At 60.5% G+C, this 20,128-nt stretch overlaps 1 protein-coding gene across 2 annotated transcripts in view; it reads left to right on the forward strand.

The window, feature by feature from the left end:
- LMX1B (LIM homeobox transcription factor 1 beta) overlaps positions 1 to 19,007 on the forward strand; it is an 82,633-nt gene extending 63,626 nt beyond the window's left edge. The window contains exons 3-8 of one of the 2 annotated variants that reach the window (XM_070594928.1): positions 9,413 to 9,645; positions 11,568 to 11,749; positions 11,949 to 12,026; positions 12,173 to 12,239; positions 14,148 to 14,312; positions 14,610 to 15,116. In XM_070594928.1, the coding sequence (XP_070451029.1) occupies positions 9,413 to 9,645; positions 11,568 to 11,749; positions 11,949 to 12,026; positions 12,173 to 12,239; positions 14,148 to 14,312; positions 14,610 to 14,767 (883 nt within the window). In that variant the 3' untranslated portion in view covers positions 14,768 to 15,116. Of the gene's footprint in view, positions 1 to 9,412; positions 9,646 to 11,567; positions 11,750 to 11,948; positions 12,027 to 12,172; positions 12,240 to 14,147; positions 14,313 to 14,609 lie in introns of both variants that reach the window. The other variant, XM_070594927.1, reaches the window with a different exon arrangement.
- Positions 19,008 to 20,128: the final 1,121 nt, after the last annotated feature.

Here is a 20,128-nt window from a genome sequence, read left to right on the forward strand (position 1 = left end):
TGATGTCACCAGGAGAGGTCTGGTCCCCAGCATCCCCAGATGGAAAAGAGACTCCTGGGGCAGAGTCTGTGCCTTGCTCCCACACCCCCAAGGGTCAGAGCCGCAAAGGAGAGAGACTGGTAATCAGGTGCCAGGCCATGTGTGCACGGCAACTCGGTCTGTAGGAGTGTGTGTATGTGTGAGAGAGAGTGCATCTGTGCGTGCGAGCGTGTGTCTGTGTGTGTCTTTATCCTGGCAGCTCCCAAACAGTATTCCTGGCTTGGGCCTCTCTCTGCACTCCAGGCTTGTGTATGCAGCTGCCCTCTGGATGCATCCACTTGGCTGTTAGATGGCAGCTCTGACGTAACATGTCCAGACCTGCACTCTCGATTCCCCCTCCCCCACCCCGCCTGGGTCTCCGTTTCACTGAATGGCAGACGCATCCTTCTGGTTGCCCAGGCCCCCAAATCTTGGGCTCGCTCATGGCTCCATCTTTTCTCTCACATCCTCTCGTGACCCTGTCTACCTTCAAAACAGGTGCCAGGTTGGACCACTTCTCAGTGCCGCCTGCCCTGCTGTCACCTGGTCCAAGCCAACGTCATCTTTCGCCTAGATTGTGATTACCTCCTAAAGCATCTCCCTGTGCCCACCCCTTTCTCCACCCCCACACAGCTGCCTAAGGAACCTGGTTGATTGTCAGTCAAATCACATCCCCTATCTGCTCAAAACCCTCCCTGGAGTCAAAGCCGGACGTGATCTGCCCCCTATCTCTACCTGCACCGCATAGCCCTCCCCCACTCACTCACTCACCTGCTCCAGCCACGTGGGCCTCCTTGTTGTTTCTCCAACTCTAGATACACTCAGGCCTCAGGGCCTTTGCACTTGCTGTTCCCTCTGCCTGCAACCCCTTTCCCGCAGATATCTCAGTAAGGCCTCTGACTGCCCTTTGTAAAACCCCTGGCCTCCCCCATGGTTCTTCCTCGCCTCATTTTTCTTCATCGCATTGCCACCATTTGTTATACTCTGTCCACTCAGGATTTATCTGTCTGTCGCCTCTTCCCTCTCCCATTAGAATGGAAGCTGGGGTGGGGGATTGGGAGGGACTGTCCGTCTGGCCCACTGCTCAATCCCCAGCCTCCAGACAGTGCCTGGCATGTAGTAGGCGCTAAATAAATATTTGTGGAATCATGGACCGTGTGCCTGCCTGGCCAGGATGGCCCCCGGATGGTACCCCGGGCTCCCGGCTGTGCCCATCCCTCCCTGCCCCTGGCCTGTGACCTATGACCTCCAGCCCCGGCTAGGGGCTCCCGACAGCGCCCCGGCCCGGATCAAAGGGCCTAGGAGCCAGGCCGCACAGCTGGGTGTGCGCGCCGGGCTGCAGGAAGCGCGGGGCTGCCCTCGCGGCAGGCCCGGCCGGCGCGGCGAGGCTGCGGAGAGGCCGGCGGGGCCGCGCCCGGGGCCAGCGGACCAGCGCCCGGCCACGCCGCGCATTCCAGCCCCTGATTGACACGCGCACCGGGGCCCCCGCCTGCGGCTCCCGCCGCCGCCCGCCTGGCCCGCCGCCGCCGCCGCATCAAAGCAGATGTTTGCAGCTGGTTTGAGTTGGATCCCCATCAACAGGCCCCTTTTTGTCTCAAAATAAAAAACAGCTACGCCCGGAATGATAAGGACGCGGCAGGCACGTGGGGGAGATGTCAACGAGTTGGGGAGGGAGGCAGCCGGGCAGCTCCCTATGCCTGCTGCCCCCATCAGCAACTGCAAGCGACGGGGAGCCTCTGGCAGCAGCAGCCGGAACCCCAGGAGTGTCCAGGGTCCTGTCCCCTCGGCTCCTGTGAACTCCAGCTCATCCCCCAACAGGCTGGTCACAGACATCACAGTCCAGGAGCAGCACTACCATGAGCCACTTCCTGAGCACTTACTCTGTGGGGGCCCTTCCTGAGTGCTCTGACCATTCCATCCAGTTATCCTGGCCACCAGCCCGTGAGGAGGTGTGACCCGCAGAGGGTAAACACCTATCGTGATTACTTGTAAGGTGGGGATTGTGGTCCCCAGTTTTCAGATGGGAAGACGGGTTCAGAGAGTGGAGATGGCTTGCCCCGAGGCCAGGCAGCCAGTAAGTGGCAGAGCTGGGATTCAGACCCTTCAGACCATTCCTCTGCCTCCAGAACCACGTTCTGAACTAGGTGTCAGGTCGCCTTTTCCAGGAAGTTGCCTATGAGGCCTTTCTGTGCCCCCCAGCTTGCCACATGTACCCCATCAAAGCATGCATCACGCTCAGATGCTCCCAGAGGACGAGATGCAGTCTGAGTCTGTTCCCCGAGCATCTTGCGTGAGCCTGGCTCAGAGTCGGCCTCCATGGGTGTTTGCTGGTGAATGTGACAAGGCATAGCCAGTGGGGACAGAGAGGCTGTGGCTCCAGGCACCAAGCCTCACTGTCCCCATGGAGGGAGTGTTTCCAGAGACTGTGGGATTTGGATCTGGAGAGGCTCTAAAGGACACCAGGCCCAGAATCTGCCTGGTCCCCAGGGTGGCCCTGAGCGAGGGCCTGACAGAAGCCTATACCTCAAAGGGACAGACAGACAGACTGGGAGAGCACAGACCCAATGATATGATTGGGAGCTTCAGACTGAAACGGGATGTAAGAAAGGGAAGGTTCCAGAGCCTGTACCAGGCACCACAGTGAGACTTAGACTGGGGAGGGAGAGGGAGCCCACACCTGCCGGCGCCCTCTGTGCCAGGCGCTGGGCCAGGCCTTCTCACAGAGGCTAAAACTCACCAGGTTCTCCATCCCCAGGCGAGGGAGGGACCAACACCCCCGTTTTACAGAGGAGGAAACTGAGGCTCAGAGAAGGGATGTGAATGACTCGAGACCACACAGCTGATGCTGGAGATGTGGAAACCACACCTCTGAGCCAGGGGGCTGACAGAGAGCTCTAGAATGAGCAGGAGAAGGAAGGGACACAGGACGGAGCATCTGATTGGCCCACATTGAGGCAGGTGTCCAGGTGTGGCCCAACCACTTATGGTCAGGGGGTCAGTTAATAACCCACATGGGCTGTCCCTGTGTACGAGGACTGGCAGTGCAGTGGGGGGTGTGCTGCAGGCCTCCCAGCCGACAGGCAGCATGTATAAAACTTCCCTGATCAAAGTTCGGACACTGGACTCCAGGTTGAGTAGTTGTGAAGGGACGGGGGTAGAAGAGGACAAGTTCACTCATCTTGTTACCTGTTAGCATTCTCAGACTCCTCAAAGCAGAGTATCAATATTCTCTTGTCCCACTTGGCTGCTCATTTCATTTCTAGAAAGGTTATTCATTCATTCAACAAACACCACCAACTCAATGCCAGCGCTCAGGGTAGGGGTAGGGATTTGAATTAGATCCACTTCCTGATTTCTGGGTCACTGGGAGCCTCAGACACAAATATCTGGGTCTGTGGGCATCAGGAAAGGCTTCACAGAGGAGGTGACACTTGAATTGGTTCTTGAAGGATGAAGAAGAGTTCAACAAGAAACATAGGAAAGAGGGAGAGAAGACAGGCCTTGGAGGCAGATGGAATTTTCAGTGTTAAGGAGACGGGAAGGGCCTTGCTGAGTTCAGGGAGCAATGAGAAACCTGGCAGCTGGAGCAGAGGGTCTGAGGCCAGGTGTGACAGGGGAAGAGCGGGGCCTTGAGTGCCATGATTAGGTCTTCGGGCTTCTCCTGAAATTGTTGGGGGCTCTTGGACTGAGAACCCAACAAAGGGCTACATAAACTGTAAAGTGCAGCAATGGGGTATGGCAATGGCAGTACAGTGAGGTGGGGCAGAGGAGCTTCCACTTGGCAAGGGCAGTGAATGGGTGCTGGAAGTCTGGGAGACATGATGACAGTGGTCGCGATCCCACTTACTGAGCCCGTCTCTTGTGCCCAGCCATTATCCCCACTGAACAGATGGGGACAGTGAGGCTGAGAGGGGAGAAGGGACTTAGTAAGTTTCCAGTGCTAGGAAGCGACAGAGCCAGGATTCCCCCTGGTGCGTGCTGTACAGCCTCCAAGATCTGGGGGTGAAGGCCCGTGAGGAGAGGAGGGTGGGCCCCCCGGCTGGTAGGACCCCAGTGTTATCAGAGGAAGCAGCATCAGCCGTGCCGTGTGCGTCCCTGTAGTTGTCAGTGGTTTAAGAGAAATTAATTAATCCGATTTGTAATCCATGTTCAAATGCTCCAGAAAAAAATTGGTTTTCAGAGTTTTCTTTATTAGCTTTATGAGTTTAATAAATTGAGCATTAAATAAATAAACCAATAAAAACTCAGAGGAGATGGAGACGTGTGCTCATGTCCTGGGACTCTTCAAGGAAAAGATGTCCCTAAAAAGGGAACTCCGTACTCTGCAGTCACAGGCGATCCTGGGCGGAGGGCCGTGTGTTTGTCAGGGGGGATGTTCAGTTGGGTTTAGAGAGAATCCACACCCTCAGCCACACCTACTGGGTGCCGGGCTTAGGCGGAGTAATGAGAACTTGGGGTGTTCAGAGCCTTGAGGGCAGACAGACATGGGCGTGGTACCCAGAGAGCACGGGAGGGGGACTGATGAGTGAAGAGGTGGGTGGATGCCCAGAGCAGGGGGGGTCATATGTGGTGATGCTGCCGTGTGACCTTGAACCTGCCCTCTGCACCTCCATGTGCTCATCTGTAGAATGGGGAGGGGACCCGCATCTTCATTTTAGGGTCCTTGAGGATTTCAAGAGGTGATGCAGGTGGATGCTAATTGAGCTCAGTCATGTTAGTGAGACAGACAGAGAATTGAGCCAGGAGTGCTCTGTCCAGCTCAGGCCAGCCAGAAGCCAGGACTGACCCTGAACCCAGGGTGGTGACGAGAGGGTGGCGTGGTTGGGGCCTGTGAACCTGGGGTCAGGGAAGCTGCTCCCAGGAATCGTGGAGACTCCAGTAAGGGTGATCAACAAAGGCGTGTTGACACACGCGGGACTAGAGAAAGGCAGACGCCAGCTCTCATGGAGTGCCCTCGTCATGTCAGCACGGTGCCAAGGCATTACATGCACTCAGCCTTCCAGCAGCCCCGTAGGCAGGAACCATCATTCGTATTTTACAGGAGAAGACATTGAGGCTCAGAGAGGTTAAATATCTTGACCAAAGTCACACAGCAAAGAAGTTATGGAGCCAGGATGGACCCCCAGGCTGCCTACTCCAGCACCCTGCCCTTCCCACGGCCCCACACACTTCTCCCCTCCCAGGTGGCACTGTCTCCCCAGGGGCAGGTGGGCAGGGGGGGCTCCCACCAGACCAGATTGGGGGTTAAGACTGACATGCCCTACCTCACAGGCGGAACAGGACTGTATTGGTTGGTTTAGTATTCATTCAACATTTATTGCTCACCTTAGCATGTGTGGGGCTTTGTGTGGTCAGTACCTAAGATACAGAGGCGACTGAGAGGAAGGTGGACCTGGAAATATGTAAAGTGGAGCCCTTAGGATAAAGGGTACAACGGGGAGGGGGGCATGAGGATAGGGAACTCAGAGAGGGAGACATCATCCAAGACTGGAGAGAGGAAGGGGGGCTTCCTGGAGGAAGGGGTGCCCAAGCTAAATCCTTCAAAAGAAGCAGCTGTTTGTGGGGCACAGGGTGGGGGGGGGGGGATGGCGTTCCGGGAAGTAGGGACGGCGGGACGCGGGGCTTGGAGGTTTCCGTGAAGAATGGGCGAGGGCTTGTGTGGGTCGCCAGCCAGCCCGTGGCCTGTGCTGTGGTCACCAAGCTGCCCTCTCGGTCTGAAGCTTCTGGATTGGGGGAGGAGCAGGACGGGGAGGGGGGAGGTGGGGGACAGATTGACACGAGAGAGCGAGGCGGCCAGAGGGGAAGCCTCAGGCAGCTCCCCTGGGCCAGAGCTCTGGAGTGCCCCCCCACGGCACCCCACCATCCCCTAACCCCCAGGGCCTGCCGCATCCCGGCCTCCCAGCCCAGGTGTGCAAGCAGAAACACACCCATCGGGAATGCCCAGCACAATTCTGGGGAGCGGGAACTATTGTCCCCATCTTCCTGATGAGGAAATTGACACTCAGGCTTGCCCAAGGTCACAGAGCCGGTGAGCCCGAGTCAGGATGGAGATCAGGACCTGGGCGCTGGATCCAGGGCCTTGCTGCTGGCAGGGCCTTCCCCCCCCCCACCCCCGACCCCGCCCCGGGGGCTCCAGAGCCCCTCAGGGAGGAGCAGAAGGGAGGCAGGAAGGCTGAGAACCTTTCACCCTGAGCAGCTCTGCGTCTCTGGTCAGGATTTGCAGCTTCCACGCAGCATTCCTGGAGGGGCCTGCTCCTGGCCTCAGAAAGCCTGCTCTGGCCCCCTGACCACCCTCTGTGCTTGTTGCTTTACCCTGACAGCTCACTGCATCTCCACACTGAGAATAGGCAGCGGCGTTGAGCCCATTATACAGATAAGTAAGCTGAGGCTCAGAGAGCTGACTTTACTTGCCCAGTCACCAGCCAGCAAGTGGTGGGACCAGGCCTTGCCTCTGAGTCCATCTGATTCCAGTGCCACCTGTCTATGGCTGGGCTTGCTTCTCAGTGCCACCAATCCTTCCAGGGTGGGAGGCATGGAGGCAGGGAGTCGGGGCTCACAGAGAGGAGGGGACCCCGCTGGTGCCCCCAGCCCCTCCCACATGCCGTTAGTAGCTCTCACCCAGCATGGTAGACAAAGGCAGCCCGGTAATTGGGAGTGAGTATTTCATGCATCCCCCCCGATGTTTTATTGGGTGGAGAGATGCTTGGAGACCAAACGGATGGCACATTCCGTTTATAAAGTGTGTGCATCGTGTTTTATTTCCTGAGTTTTTGCAATCTAGATAACAGATGATGCCCCGGGTGGCTGGCGCTGCCTCCGTAATGGCGGCACCGAGCCTTTGGAGAAGTATTAATAATAGATTGTGTTGATGAGTTTGGAGAAAGTAGCAATCGACCCCCTGCTGCCAAGGCATTAGCACGGCTCTTCGCTCTTCTGAACGCAGCCTGCACGGTGGCGGTGGCGGAGGCTGCAAATGCGGGTCACTCGCCCTGCTGCCCCCACCCCTTTTGCTGGGAACCACAAAGGCCTGCTGACCGCAGCCTAGGACCCTGGCCCTGCCTTGCTGGCACATAGATGCGGCCAGTGCCTATCCGCTCATGGGCCACAGAGGCCAGGCTGCAGACCTAGTGGGCCCCTAAGTCAGGAGGTGGAGCATGGGGACAGACAGAGGGACAGTGAAGGGGGAGCAGGGCAGGGGCATCCTTTGTGTCAGAGAAGCAGGTTCTGCAAACCTGGGCTCCTTCCCCAGCCTCTCTCTTGGCAGGGCTGGACAGCCAGCCAGATTCCTCGAGGCCTCTGCCTCAGGCTGCCATGGACAGTTGGGTAGGTTGTCCCCTGAACAAGGGTATCCAGCCAAAGGGCCAACTTGGTGTCAAAATCCAGCTCATGTTCTTCTTGCAAAGTCATGTCTTGTGTGGGTTGGTGGGGTCCTGTCTTCCTGGAGCAGACAGCCTGGCCTGAGCGTCAGCCCACCCCAAGCCTTCACTCACCTTCTCGAACACTCATTGAGGCCTCCTGGAGGATCAGGTGGAGCCAGGTCCTGCCTTGTGGAGTTGGGAGCTGAAAGGGGCATGCACTGTCACTCCGATGTGACCCTCACTCACCCAGTTACATGCTCAGTATCATTGCATCCTGACGACAGCCCTTTGAGGGAGGTCCTGTTGACATCCCCATTTTACAGTACAGGGAACTGAGGCTCAGGTGAGCAAAGACGAGGCTATCTCCCCCAGACCAGGGCGTCAAAGAAGGCTTCCCAGAGGAGGTGGCGTTGGAGTTGGGCATTGCAGGATGAGTAGGAGCCTGCTGGGTAGGATAGAGGTGGGTGGCAGGGGTTGCTGGGATGTCCCCAATTTGAGTGCTGTGGCTGGTGCCAGGGCAACGGGCAGAGCTGGGGTTGGCCCTGTCCACGCGCCCCAGCAGCTCGCCGTGGGCGTGCTGATGGCAGCCCCGGGAAGGGAGGCAGGCCGAGTGCCTTGCATTTATGGCCGTTTCTGTTCCAGAACCGATTAGTGGAGAATTGCAGCTGTAATCTGTGCCTGTGATGGCGAGCCATAAAGAGGGATGGGATGTGCGCAGCACTCCCAAGGTGGCGCCCGCAGACGTGGCCCGGGGACGTGGGGAATGAAAAATGGTTTTAATTCCCTCCCAGCAGCAATAATTTGATTCTTCATAAATTTTTCCATCAAAGTGTTGTTGAGGCTGAGTTCCCACAGAGCAGGGCACGTGACAGGGATGAGGGGCCTGGAGGAGCGGTCAGTAGGGGTGGGCAGAGGAGGGTCACGCTGCTCAGACCCTTCTGCACATGCGCACGCTGGCCGAGGCACGGAGGCCCCTGCCCAGCTTTGTTGGGAGATGGAAGACAGATCCACTGTGTCATGGAGGGACCAGAGCAGGCCCAGGCTCAGAGTCGGGTCCATCATTTACCACCCCGGGGACCCTGAGCAGGTGCTTCTGCCTGTCAGCACCTCAATTTCCTAATCTCTAAAATGGGATTAATATTCGTTCCTGGGTCGCAGGGTTTTTGCGAATATTGAACGCATTTCTGCACACACAGTGCTTAGAAGGGCACCTGGCGAGCCGACATGCTCAGTGAACACCTCTGTGCAGGCGGAGATGCCTAAGCTGAAACGAGAGCTGAGTAGGTGTTGGCGAAGCCAAGTGGCCGAGAAAGAGCATGTGGGAAGGCCAGTGTGACAGTGCTCTGGAGAAACTGCAGGCTGTTCCGTGGGGCACAGCCTGGGGGAGACGAGGCAGGATCCTGAGGGCCTTGAGTGCCAGACTCAAGCACTTGGATGTTGTCCCAAAGGCACTAGGGAGCCATGGAAGAGTCTGGAGCAGGGAAGTGGCGTGATCAGAATATGTGGTTTAGAAAGATCCCTCTGGCTCTCATCCTGGAGGGTGAGTTGATGAGTGGGAGGGGCTGAGAGCCCAGGCAGGGGACTGGGGCAGCCGCTGGGGCAGGAAAGGAGGGGCCAAGGCTTGGGGGTGGGTTGGGCAGGCCCAAGGATTGCTTGGACATTGGGGTGAGGGAGGGGCAGGGAGGAGGAAGAGCAGGGCCAGGAGTGAGCGTTGATGGCACCTGACTCTGGGGGAAGGTCCAGGCTGACCCTACACTCTGCCCTCTAGTGGCTACTGTGTCTCTGAGCAGGAAGGGCCCTGAGCTGACACAGCCGAGAGGGCACCTCTGGGCAGGGGCCGTGGGACGGGCCGTGGGGCTGGCCAGCCAGAAGGGGAAGGCTGCAGGCCCTGCCCCTCTCTGGCTCCGTGCCCAGGGAGGGTCTCTCCCACTCGGGCTGGACGGTCAGGGAGGCAGGAGGGGGAGGCCCTGGGTGGGCAGTGGCCTCTGGGAGGGACCCCTGCGCCCGGCCAGCATGCCCGCTCTGTGCACCCGCAGGCTCTTCGCGGCCAAGTGCAGCGGCTGCATGGAGAAGATCGCGCCCACCGAGTTCGTGATGCGGGCGCTGGAGTGCGTGTACCACCTGGGCTGCTTCTGCTGCTGCGTGTGCGAGCGGCAGCTCCGCAAGGGCGACGAGTTTGTGCTCAAGGAGGGCCAGCTGCTGTGCAAGGGCGACTACGAGAAGGAGAAGGACCTGCTCAGCTCCGTGAGCCCCGACGAGTCCGACTCGGGTGAGCCATGCCGGGAGCTGGGGCAGGCGGCAAGGAGGGCGCTTGGTGGGGTGCCATGCGGGGTGCCCGTGCCGGAGAGGCTCGCTCCTGCCCCCAGGCCCACAGACAGCACACCCCCATCCGTGTGCATATGTGTACTGGTGTCCACAGACACACATGCACACGGACACTAATGTGTGCACACCCCCACTGGCACACAAATGCACCTGCGGACACTACCACCAAGGCACACATACCCGTGCCCATGCATACGTGCATGTGATCACAAATGCACACCTACAAGCACATAAAATGCATGTGCGGATACGCAGGCCCAGGAGTGTTTATACACAGACACACAGACATGTATAGACATGTGCTTACATGCCCAAGCATGCAAAAGCTCACATCCAGGGGCACACACATGCACACACACATGCGTGTGCACACCTGACCCAGGACACGCCTGCCCTAAGCACCTCCACACATGGCAGCACACGTTTGTCCATGTACTCACGGGTACCGTGGTTTGCACACATGTGCACATACACCCTGCTCTCTGGCCCGCCGCCCCTCCCCCTCTCTTTTCCTTGCGAGGCCCCCTGGAGGCCCAGCACCATGGGGTCTCTGCCAGCACCGGGTCTGCAGGCTGCTGATGTCCCAGGGGCCGGGATCTGATGTGTCCGCTTGCCATCGGCCCCCCTAGAGCCCTCAGCATTGGGGAGCAGGAGCCCTGAGCCGTTCCCTGTTTCCTGGTGTGGGGCCTGGGTCCTCGGGGAGAGGGAAAGACCCCATTTCCCAGGCTGAAGGCACCTCTCTACTCCGCTCCGGCTCCCAGAAGGACTCCGTATGGAGTGTGGAGCCCTCTTGGCAGGAAGGGCAGGGCCAGCTGGGAACAAGTCTTAGGAGGGAAAAGCCAGGGAGGTGGCTGCGCCCTGTCATTCCTGGGGTGGTGGGGAGAGGCTGGAGCCGGGAGCGTGGAGAGGAGATGCCCTGGTCCACTGGGGCCCTTGGGGTAACCGAGAGCCTACGGTCACAGGATCTGCCCATACAGAAGGGCTTTGTCACTGCCGGGGCCCTTGGTGGAGGTAGTGAGCTCCCCATCCATCTGTCCCTCTGTCTATCCCTGGGCAGGGCACCACTGTAGCTGCCTGGACTCCTGTGGGAGAGCAGACCCTGGCCTGGTACCACTGGCCTGTTCAGACCAGGCCGGGGGAGGGGTCTCTGAGGGAGGGGCCGGCCCCACCCACAGGGGCTCATGCTTAGAGGAAGACAGGCCTGGGGACGGGAGACTAGTTCAGGCTCGGGGTGGGGGCAGCAGGAGGCACGTGGTGGGGAAGCTGTGCTGTCTGTCTGGCACTGGCATCTCTGAGATCCACAACTCCAGGGTGTGCAAGTGGCTGTGTGTGCATGGTAGGCATGGGTGTGTCTCTGGGTGAATACGCGTGCTTCTGCATGCACATGTGTGTGTGCCTGTCAGGTGTGTGCATGCCTGTATGTCTCTGCCTGTGAGCGTGCACCTGTGTGTGTGTAAATATGTCTGTGAGCTGCACATGCTCTACGTTTGTGGGTCCACGTGCCAGTCTGCATGTGCGAGTGCTGGTGGGTGAGTGCACCTGTGTGTGTGTGTGTGTGCATGTGTGTGCACGCCACAGTCATGAAGACTCCCCTGGGAGAACATCTAGAGTGTGTGTTTTTGCCTGTCAGGTCTTAGTGCCTGGAAGCTTCAAGGAAGCAGGCTCCCCGGAGTCTCCTTGCTGGCTCTGGGCTAGTGCCGTGGGGACCCGTTTCCTCCAAGCTCCACATACTGGGCCGGGTCTGCAGGGGGCCAGAGGCCAGCGTGGCCGGTGTGGGCAGGAGGTGACGGGATCCCACCAGGCAGCAGGGGTTCAAGGCTGTACACAGCTGTACAAGGCTGACGGGCTGGGTTGTGTCCTCCACAGTAAAGAGCGAGGACGAGGATGGGGACATGAAGCCGGCCAAGGGGCAGGGCAGCCAGAGCAAGGGCAGCGGGGATGACGGGAAGGACCCGCGGAGGCCCAAGAGGCCACGGACCATCCTCACCACGCAGCAGCGAAGAGCCTTCAAGGCCTCATTCGAGGTCTCCTCCAAGCCCTGCCGGAAGGTGAGGGGTGGCCAGGGTGGGGCGGGCCGGACACCCCACCCCGCCGCCTTTCCAGACACCTCCCCTGCCGCCCTCGCTGGGGGTGAGGACATCCCTCCGCCTCCCACCCGTCCCACAGTCCCCCTAGACGCGTCCCCTCCTGGTGGCACCCCACCCCGGGCCCCACGGGGGCCTGACCTGTCTCCCTCTCTCCGGGCAGGTCCGAGAGACGCTGGCGGCAGAGACGGGCCTCAGCGTGCGCGTGGTTCAGGTCTGGTTTCAGAACCAAAGAGCCAAGGTGAGAGGCCCCCTCCCACCCGTGCCGGGCATGGGTGGAGTGGAGGGGAGCAGGCCGAAGAGCCACCGGGGCCTGATGTGGGGGTGTGGGTGGGGCAGGGAACGAACAGGGCGGAGGCGGACCGGCCCCAGCTGTGTCTCCTGCAGATGAAGAAGTTGGCGCGGCGGCACCAGCAGCAGCAGGAGCAGCAGAACTCGCAGCGCCTGGGTCAAGGTGAGCCGGGGCTGGGGGCCGGGGGTGGGGACGGGCTCCAGTCCCTGGTGACGAGACTCCCAGGAAACCTTCCACCAAGGCCCTCGGAGCTCGGGCAACTTCTGCCTTGGAACCAGCTGAGATCAATAAAGTAGAGAGGAGCACAGATGGCAGGGTGGGCAGCCTGGAGGGGTGGCAGAATTTCCCCAAACGGCCACCGCTGCCTCCCCGTCACCGTGTGCCAGGCACTGTTCTCGCCATTCGATGCTCTCTGTCTCTCTGAATTCTCCCAGATCCCCAGGAGGAAGGGCACTGTCGCATCCCTTTTCACATATGAAGAGACAGACTCAGACCAAGGGACTTGTCGGGATCACTCAGCTGGTCAGGGGCAAAGCCAGGCCTCAGCCCTGAGCAAGGAGCTCCTAGGCCGGTGCTAGCATGACCATGCACCCTGCTGCCCACGTTAGAATGCAGCAGAAGTCTCCAGAGAAAGTCTGCAGGGTGTTGAGGGTCCAGGACGAGCTCCTGCTGGGTGGTGAGGGACAAATTTAAGGGCGAGGGCCAGGTCCCCCAACACTGGGCTATGCCAAAATTCCACATCTTGGGCCAGGGCTGGTCTCCCAGGCCCCATGGGGACATGGAGCCTTCAAGGCCTTGAAGGGAGGGCACAGAGAGCCCCTGAGACTGCTAAAGCGGAGTGGGGCCCCAGAGCCATCTGCTCCCAGGTAGACAGGGGCCCCGGGATGGACACCAGGGCACTGATGGTGGCTCCTTCTGTCAGGCCTCTGGGGGCCAGGCTAGTGTCCCCGGCTGCACCCAGGCCTTCAAGGCAGTGGCCTCGGAGCCCAGTTCTTTCTCTGCTCCCTCTCCTGAGACAGCCCCGCCTCCTGGGGCTGCAGCCACTGCCTCAGATCTTCCTGCAGCCCCCAAGCTGTGCCGCCCTCTCGTGCTCCCAGCTGCCTCCTAGACGCAGCCTCCCCCAGAACGTTCCATAGTCCCCTCGAGCTCCTCCTGGCTCATACTGTGCTCCACACTGCTGCCCCTGCCGCCACGTCACCTCTCACCATTCCCATGCTACATGCTATGTCTGCTCAGTCACCAAGTCAGGCAGTGGTTTCTTGTCGGTGTCCCTAAGGCCCCTCCTATAGTCTCTCCCACAAATACCCTGATGGGGACCCGGCCCCTCCCCCTGACTTCCTCCTCCCAAGGGCCCCGCCTCTGTCCTCTCCCCTCCCAGCCTTTCTCCACAGTTCCCCTTCCACCCCCCAAGCCCTCCCCTGGCCTCCTGCGGCCTGGGAGTTTGTCCTCACTCTGCTCAGCCCCCACGCCATTTCTCCCCCACCCGGCCTTCCCTCCTCCTCCAGCTCTGGCCCGTGGACTGGGCTCCCCACTCCCACCGGCGCTGTCCCTCCTCCCTGCCTCTGCTGCCCTCCAGCCTGGCAAGCCTGACCCCGTTTGGGCCTGTGGAGCCCCCTCGGGAGTAGGGGGCCCCTTCCTCCAGGAAGCCTTCCCTGAGCCTCTTTGGCCTGGGTGTGGGCCCCGTCTCTATGCTCTCGGGTGCAGGGCGTTCACTGTGTCTGTCCCCTGGGGCCTGAGCCTGGAGGGCGGGGCATTGGCAGAGGGAGGAGGTAGGGGGGCTCTGCCCTTTGATCATTGAATCCTGGAAGAGGAGCTGGAGGTGGGTGTGGGGGTGCTGGTGGGGAGACAGTCAGATGTCTGGCTCAGTAGCCCTGGGGGCCCAGGGAGGCCGTAGGCCTCAGGCGGGCCAGGGCGTGTCCCTGGGCAAGTCCAGAGAAGGTCAGAGGGACGGCAGTTGGCCCCCTGGACTGGGGGTCATGTGGGAGGTCAGTGGGGATGCCTGGGGTACATCTGTGGGGGCTCAGGACAGGGCGGGCAGGGCCCATCGGTGAAGGTGTGCTCTGTCCCCAGAGGTCCTGTCAAGTCGCATGGAGGGCATGATGGCCTCCTACACGCCGCTGGCCCCGCCACAGCAGCAGATCGTGGCCATGGAGCAGAGCCCCTACGGCAGCAGCGACCCCTTCCAGCAGGGCCTCACGCCGCCCCAAATGCCAGGTGACCACATGAACCCCTATGGTAAGCCTCCCCACCCCCCGCCCACCCCGGCCCCACCCCTGCCCCTGCTGCCCGGGCAGGCCTGGCAGCATGACGGCCGCCTGTCCCCCCAGGACCCAGGCAGGGGCCAGCACAGCCCACCTGCCTCCTCCGGACAGGAAGGCGACACCCTGAGGTCCCACCCACAGCCCCCAGCCCCTTTGGTCAGGCACGGCAGCAGGTCATCCTGTCCCCCTCCCCTCCGACCACATACCCCGCAGGACCGACAGAGCCCCCGAAAGCCTGCACCCCGGTCCTGATGCCCCGTCTGCCCCGCAGGGAACGACTCCATCTTCCACGACATCGACAGCGATACCTCCTTAACCAGCCTCAGCGACTGCTTCCTCGGCTCCTCGGACGTGGGCTCCCTGCAGGCGCGGGTGGGGAACCCCATTGACCGGCTCTACTCCATGCAGAGTTCCTACTTCGCCTCCTGAGAGCAGCAGCCGGGCGCACGGACGCTTGGGCGAGGGTCCTGGGGTGGGACTGCGGCGCACAGCACAGCCAGCCTCGGCGCCCCGGCCCTGCCGCCCGTACGGACTCTGCAGACAGCCATACGGTGCCCTCCCCTGGGCCGGCCGGGCCTGGCCACGGCGCCCGCTCGGCACCGCCAGACAGGCAGACGGGCGCAGCCTGGGCAGGGGCTGTGTCCTGCCCACGAGACCACGTCACTCCCGGGGACCCAGAGCTCGCGGATGCCACTTGCCCCCCAGCCCCACCTCAGCCTCCATCGCCTCCTCTCCCTCCCCATCTCTTTTTTGGGAAGCTTAAATTCTCTCTATTTTTTTAAGTGTCCTCTCTGTGTCCAGCCAACCTCCACGGCCTGGGCCTGGGCCGGCAGGGGCCCTGGGTGCCTCAGGATGACGATGTTGTGGGCGGTTACCTGTAGGGAGCCCTGCCTCCCACCGCGGGCAGACCTGCTGCCTAGTGTCACCCCTCCCCGCCCGAGCCTGGAGCAGAAGTGGGGAAGAGCCTGTGGGGCGCCAGGCCCACCGAGTCACGGGGGTCGGGGGTAGATTGAGCCCAGGCAGACTCCAAGGGACCAAGACACACATTCCAGTGCACACATACACTTAAAGGCACACCCACGCAGACCCGCACAGAGATCTGTAGAGACGCTGCAAGAGACAGCGAGGCCTCTGTGGAGCAGCCCAGGAAAGGGGACGAGGCCAGGTCGGGGCCGGGACCCCTCTTCTTAGAACAATAGGGGAGCAAGGGGGAGGGGAGGAGGAAAGGGAGAGGATGGGGCAGGCTTGAAGCACGTGGATCCAGATGTGTCCGAGCCCAGATGGGGCTGCTGGGCAGGCAGGATGGCCCAGCCCCAGCCAGCTCCAAGGGAGAGACGGAGCCCGCAAACCAGGTAGAGTCAGGCCAAATGGCAGAACCCCAGGTGGAAAGGGACCTCAAAAGTCACTCACTGGGCATTCCACCTGAAGCCTGGCTCCTGCCCAAGCCACCTCTGCCTCTCCTCACGTACCTCCAGTGACAAGGAGCTCACTACTTCACTCCAGTCAGCTGCCCTTTTCTGCTGGTTTCACCTCTGCCTTTTTCAACTGAGTCCTCCCTTCTCCAAGGCAGGCTTTTCCAGCTCCTCCAGCCCTTCCTTTTAAAGCTGTACCCCCAACTGAGCTCCAGCTTTCCCTCTAAAGGTGTGGAGCAGATATAACCCAGTCTTCGCACTGACATCAGCCAGCCAAAGTGAGCAGGCCCATCCCCTCCCCTGCTTTAGGCGCTCTGCCTCTGTTAATGTGGCCCAAGATCCAATGACTTTGGAAACTCACCCTGCCCTTCTGTAACGAAATTCCCTGACCTTAACACACATGTCGGCTAAGCCACATCTCTCTTCTCTGTGTGTATGGTAGGGAAGAGGGTATTTATTGTTTAGACCCCGTAAAGGACCTTGCGTTTTTTTCTTGTTACGTTTCCTCTTGTTTGATTCAGTCCAGCTCGTGGAGTTTCTCTGCACCCCAGCTCCGTGACCACTGTTTTGCTCTCCCTCCTGAGCACATCTGCCCAGTGAGGAGTCGGCCCTGTGCATCTCACCCCGGGAGCGTGGACCCCTGGGGCCTCTTCCTGTTTGGCGTTGCCCCGTTAACCAGTCCTACTTGGATGGTGGGTTCCCACCGCACTTTCACCCCATCTTGCCGAGTGCCCGCTGGAAGGCAGATACGCTCCATCACCCCTGCCCCTAATCTACTCCCTGTCAAAAGAGGAAGCGAGGTCAGGCTGATAGGCCCTGTTCTCAGCGACCCCTCCCTGGCCCCTGGTGGTCACTGTGTCCTCAGCCAGGTGCTCACAGCCCTGCCTTTAATTCTAACCCGAGCCCTTGGCCACCACGCTGAGGTCTGCCTGGTCCAGCCTTGGAGTGAGTAGGACAATGGGTGTCTCTCCCTGCCTTTGGGCGCATCTGCCTGGCCCTCCCTGGGGTCCTCAGAGTTCGCCAACCTGCTCTGTGGTTTTGCTCCTCTGTCCACTGGGGGGACCTCAGCCCCTCCAGAGCGTCCTGGGCCAGTCTCCCCGGCCCTCCTGGGCTTCTGCACTCATGCCTCGCCCTGCTCTTCACCAAGGCAGGACAGTTGGGGGCATGCGGCTCAGCGCCCGCCCTGGGCCCGAGCAGCCAGCCTCCCCCTCCTGGGCTCTTCCTCCACATGGAGTTCCCACAGGAGCTCAGCTGATGTCCTTGGTCCTTCTGCAGCCTCGGTCCTCCGGGCTTTGTGCCTCTTGGTCCTGGACCCTTAGGCAGCCATGCTAGTTTCTTGAGAGACGCTTCCCTTCCTCCTCTGTGGTCACACAGTCACACGAGTCCAGGGGTAGACGCCCCCACCCCCAGGAGGCCTGGCCCTTCTCCCCCAGGCTCTTGAAGTTGGAAGGAACCTCAGGAATGGGTCATCTGGTCCACTGCATTATTTTGCAGCTGGGAAACTTTGGCCAGGAGAAGGGAGGGGACCAGACCTCTCACAGCCAGTCGGTGACAGAGGAGAACAGGGACGCCAGGCCAGCCCCTCCGCCCCGCCTCTGGGGAGTCGCCTCCAGGAGAGGGGTGTGCCTCTTCCCACTCTGGGGCCTCACAGCCTTGAGTCTGGCTCAGGCTCTGCCCCCACCAGGAGCTGGTACAGGGACCCTGCACTCAGGACCCACAGACTGTCAGAGCCAGAGGGACCTCCGAGCCCCTCGTGCCAGAGACGGCCCGTCCGCCGTGGTTGGGTGACTCCTGCCCTGTGTGCTGCAGCTCACTGCCCCCAGGCTCCCTCAGGCTCCCCCAGACGCGGGTGTCCACTCTTCCCGGCCCTGGCCCGGGCGTGGGGACACAGATGAACGAGAGGTAGGGCCCGCCCTTGAGGGACCATCTCCTAGGAGAGGCATGCAGACTCCGAGCCAGCCCTGTCCAGACGTTGCTGGAGACCCACTTCTCAGGGGAGGAACCTGACTCAGAGAAGGGAGGCAAGTGTTTAAGGTTGCCCAGCAGGAGCGCACAGAGCCAGGCAGCCTTGTGGGGGTTGGGGGTGAGCTGAGCTGAGCAGGCTGTTCCCACTTCACGTGGAAGAAGTGCAGCCTCGGCTGGGGGCGGGGGCAGCGAGTAGCCAGGACCACCCCCAACACCCACTGTGATGTGGGACCACCGGGGTGGGGAGCCCAAGGGAAGAGGAGGTAATGGTCTGGTCTCCGGAGAAAGAGGTCGAAAGTGAGAGGTGGGCAGGGCGAGTGTCGGAGAAAAGCTGAGTTCCGCTTCCCTGACGGGTAAGTCGAGGCTGGGAGAGAGGAAGGAATCTGCCCCCAGTAACACAGCGAGTGGAAGCAGAAGAAGAACAAGAAGGCGGGCTCCTGCCCCTAGCGAGAGCCTCATCTGCCTGCTCCACGGGGCCTCCGAGGGAGGCCGCACAGACAGGGGGACACTGTGGTTCCAAGGGTCAGACAGCGGGGCCAGCAGAGCCTGTAAGAGAAGGGTCGGTGCACCCCCTTCCACCTTGGAAGGCTTCCTGGAGGAGGTGGGGGGCCCACTGCATCCAGGTGAGCAGGGCCCAGCAGGGTCAGGCCCCCATCACGAGGTCGGGGGCAGCCTCTTCTCCTTTAGGGGGCTCAGCTGCCCGCTAGCTGGGAGGCTGCCTCACTCGCCCCCGGTGAGCCCTGCCCGGCCCCAGCCCGAGCTCTGGGCACCACCCCTCCTTTCTGGGGGAACCTGCAGCTCTGGGGCTCACGCTGCCCTGTGGGGAAGAGGGTCCACGCTCACGCACGCACACAGGCACACACTCACACCTGGACGCACACGGAGGCTTGCACACCCACACTCCCGGGCACCCGCGGCCCGGGGCCGGGGGAGCAGGAAGGACCCTCCCACATTTGGCCCTCGGAAGGTGCCATTTCCAATGAGCCTCTTTGCTGGTGCCCCCACCCCCACCGGGGGTCCTGCGGGAGCCCAGCTCAGCCAGGTGTGGGGACCGGGCCACCAGCCATTCTTTTTTCCTTGTACAGACTCTCACTGCCCACCCACCATCCCCAGACACATTTTATTTAATAACTTGTCATTGTTAAATTATTTATTAGCATTTACCACATCACCACCCCCACCCTGCCCTCCACTCTCACCTTCTGCCTCTTCCCACAAAGCAGAAAATGGAAACAACAACAAAAAAAGATGAGACGTCAGTATATTTGTAAATAAACCAACCTGTACACGCCCGTGTTGCCTCTCCTTGGGGGGAGGGCTGTGCTGGGCCTGAGCTGGTCCCACATGAGACATGGGAGGTTCCAAGATGGGCACCAGGGACAGCCGATCAGGAGGAGAGAGGGCTTGGGGTCCCTGGTCTTGCCCAACCCATTCCTTGCCCCATCCCATAATCCTCCTCTCCCCATCCTCATCCTGAACCATCTCCATCCTTCAAAAACAAATGCATCCGTCCCATCCTACTCTATCCCAGTCCCCAACACTCACTCATCCATTCATTCATTCAACCAGCCAATGAAGGGCCTCTTAAGTGCCAGCCACCAGGCTGAGGACCTGGGATCGGTGGTCTCTGCCTCAAGGAGGTAGACAGTGTGGTATGAGCTCAGCTGAGGCACAGTGAGGCCATGTTACAGGGTTACCCAACCTCACCTGGAGGGGCAGAGCATCATGGAAGACTTCCCGGAAGAAGCTACATAATAAGCTGGGGTAGGAAGTTAACCAGCATGGCAAAGACTGAGTGGGGAGGAGGAGTGTCTGGGAGTGCCCCAGGCTTGTGCAAAACCTCACGGGCGGGCAAACTCTTGTGAATCTCCTAAACTTCGAGAATAGCTAAGTTTCGTGGTGAGGGAGAAGCAATGAGGCTGGAGGTGAGGCCAGACCATCCAGGGCCCTGCTGCTGGGTGGAGAAGAGATCTAATTAGATCATGTGGACTGGATGGAGGCAGGGAGGTCAGTTGGGTCTCATAGGTGAAAATGACAATGGCTTTGACTAGGGTGGTAAGAAGGGGGAGAAATAAGGGGACATATCCCAGAGATATTGATGAGGGAGGGGAGTCCAGGGAGCATCAAGGTTCCTGGAGCCCTCTGGTCGGGGGCACGTGAAGCTGAGGGTCTCGGGGACATCCAGGTGGAGATGTCCTGGGGCAGGGTTGGGCCTCAAAGGGACTGGAGGCTGAGCGAGCAGGTGTGCAACAACCAGGTAGATGGTCGTTGAGGCACAGGTGGGTGAGCTCACCCCGGGAAGTGCGACATGGAGGATGCAGAATCTGAGGCCAGACCCCGACTCATCATGAAGGCTTGGGGCTGGACACGGCCGTGGGACCCGGGGCAGATGGAAGGGGCATGGCAGAGACTC

Source organism: Equus przewalskii, chromosome 26, assembly GCF_037783145.1.
Source record: "Equus przewalskii isolate Varuska chromosome 26, EquPr2, whole genome shotgun sequence".
In the NCBI taxonomy this organism is placed as follows: domain Eukaryota; kingdom Metazoa; phylum Chordata; class Mammalia; order Perissodactyla; family Equidae; genus Equus; species Equus przewalskii.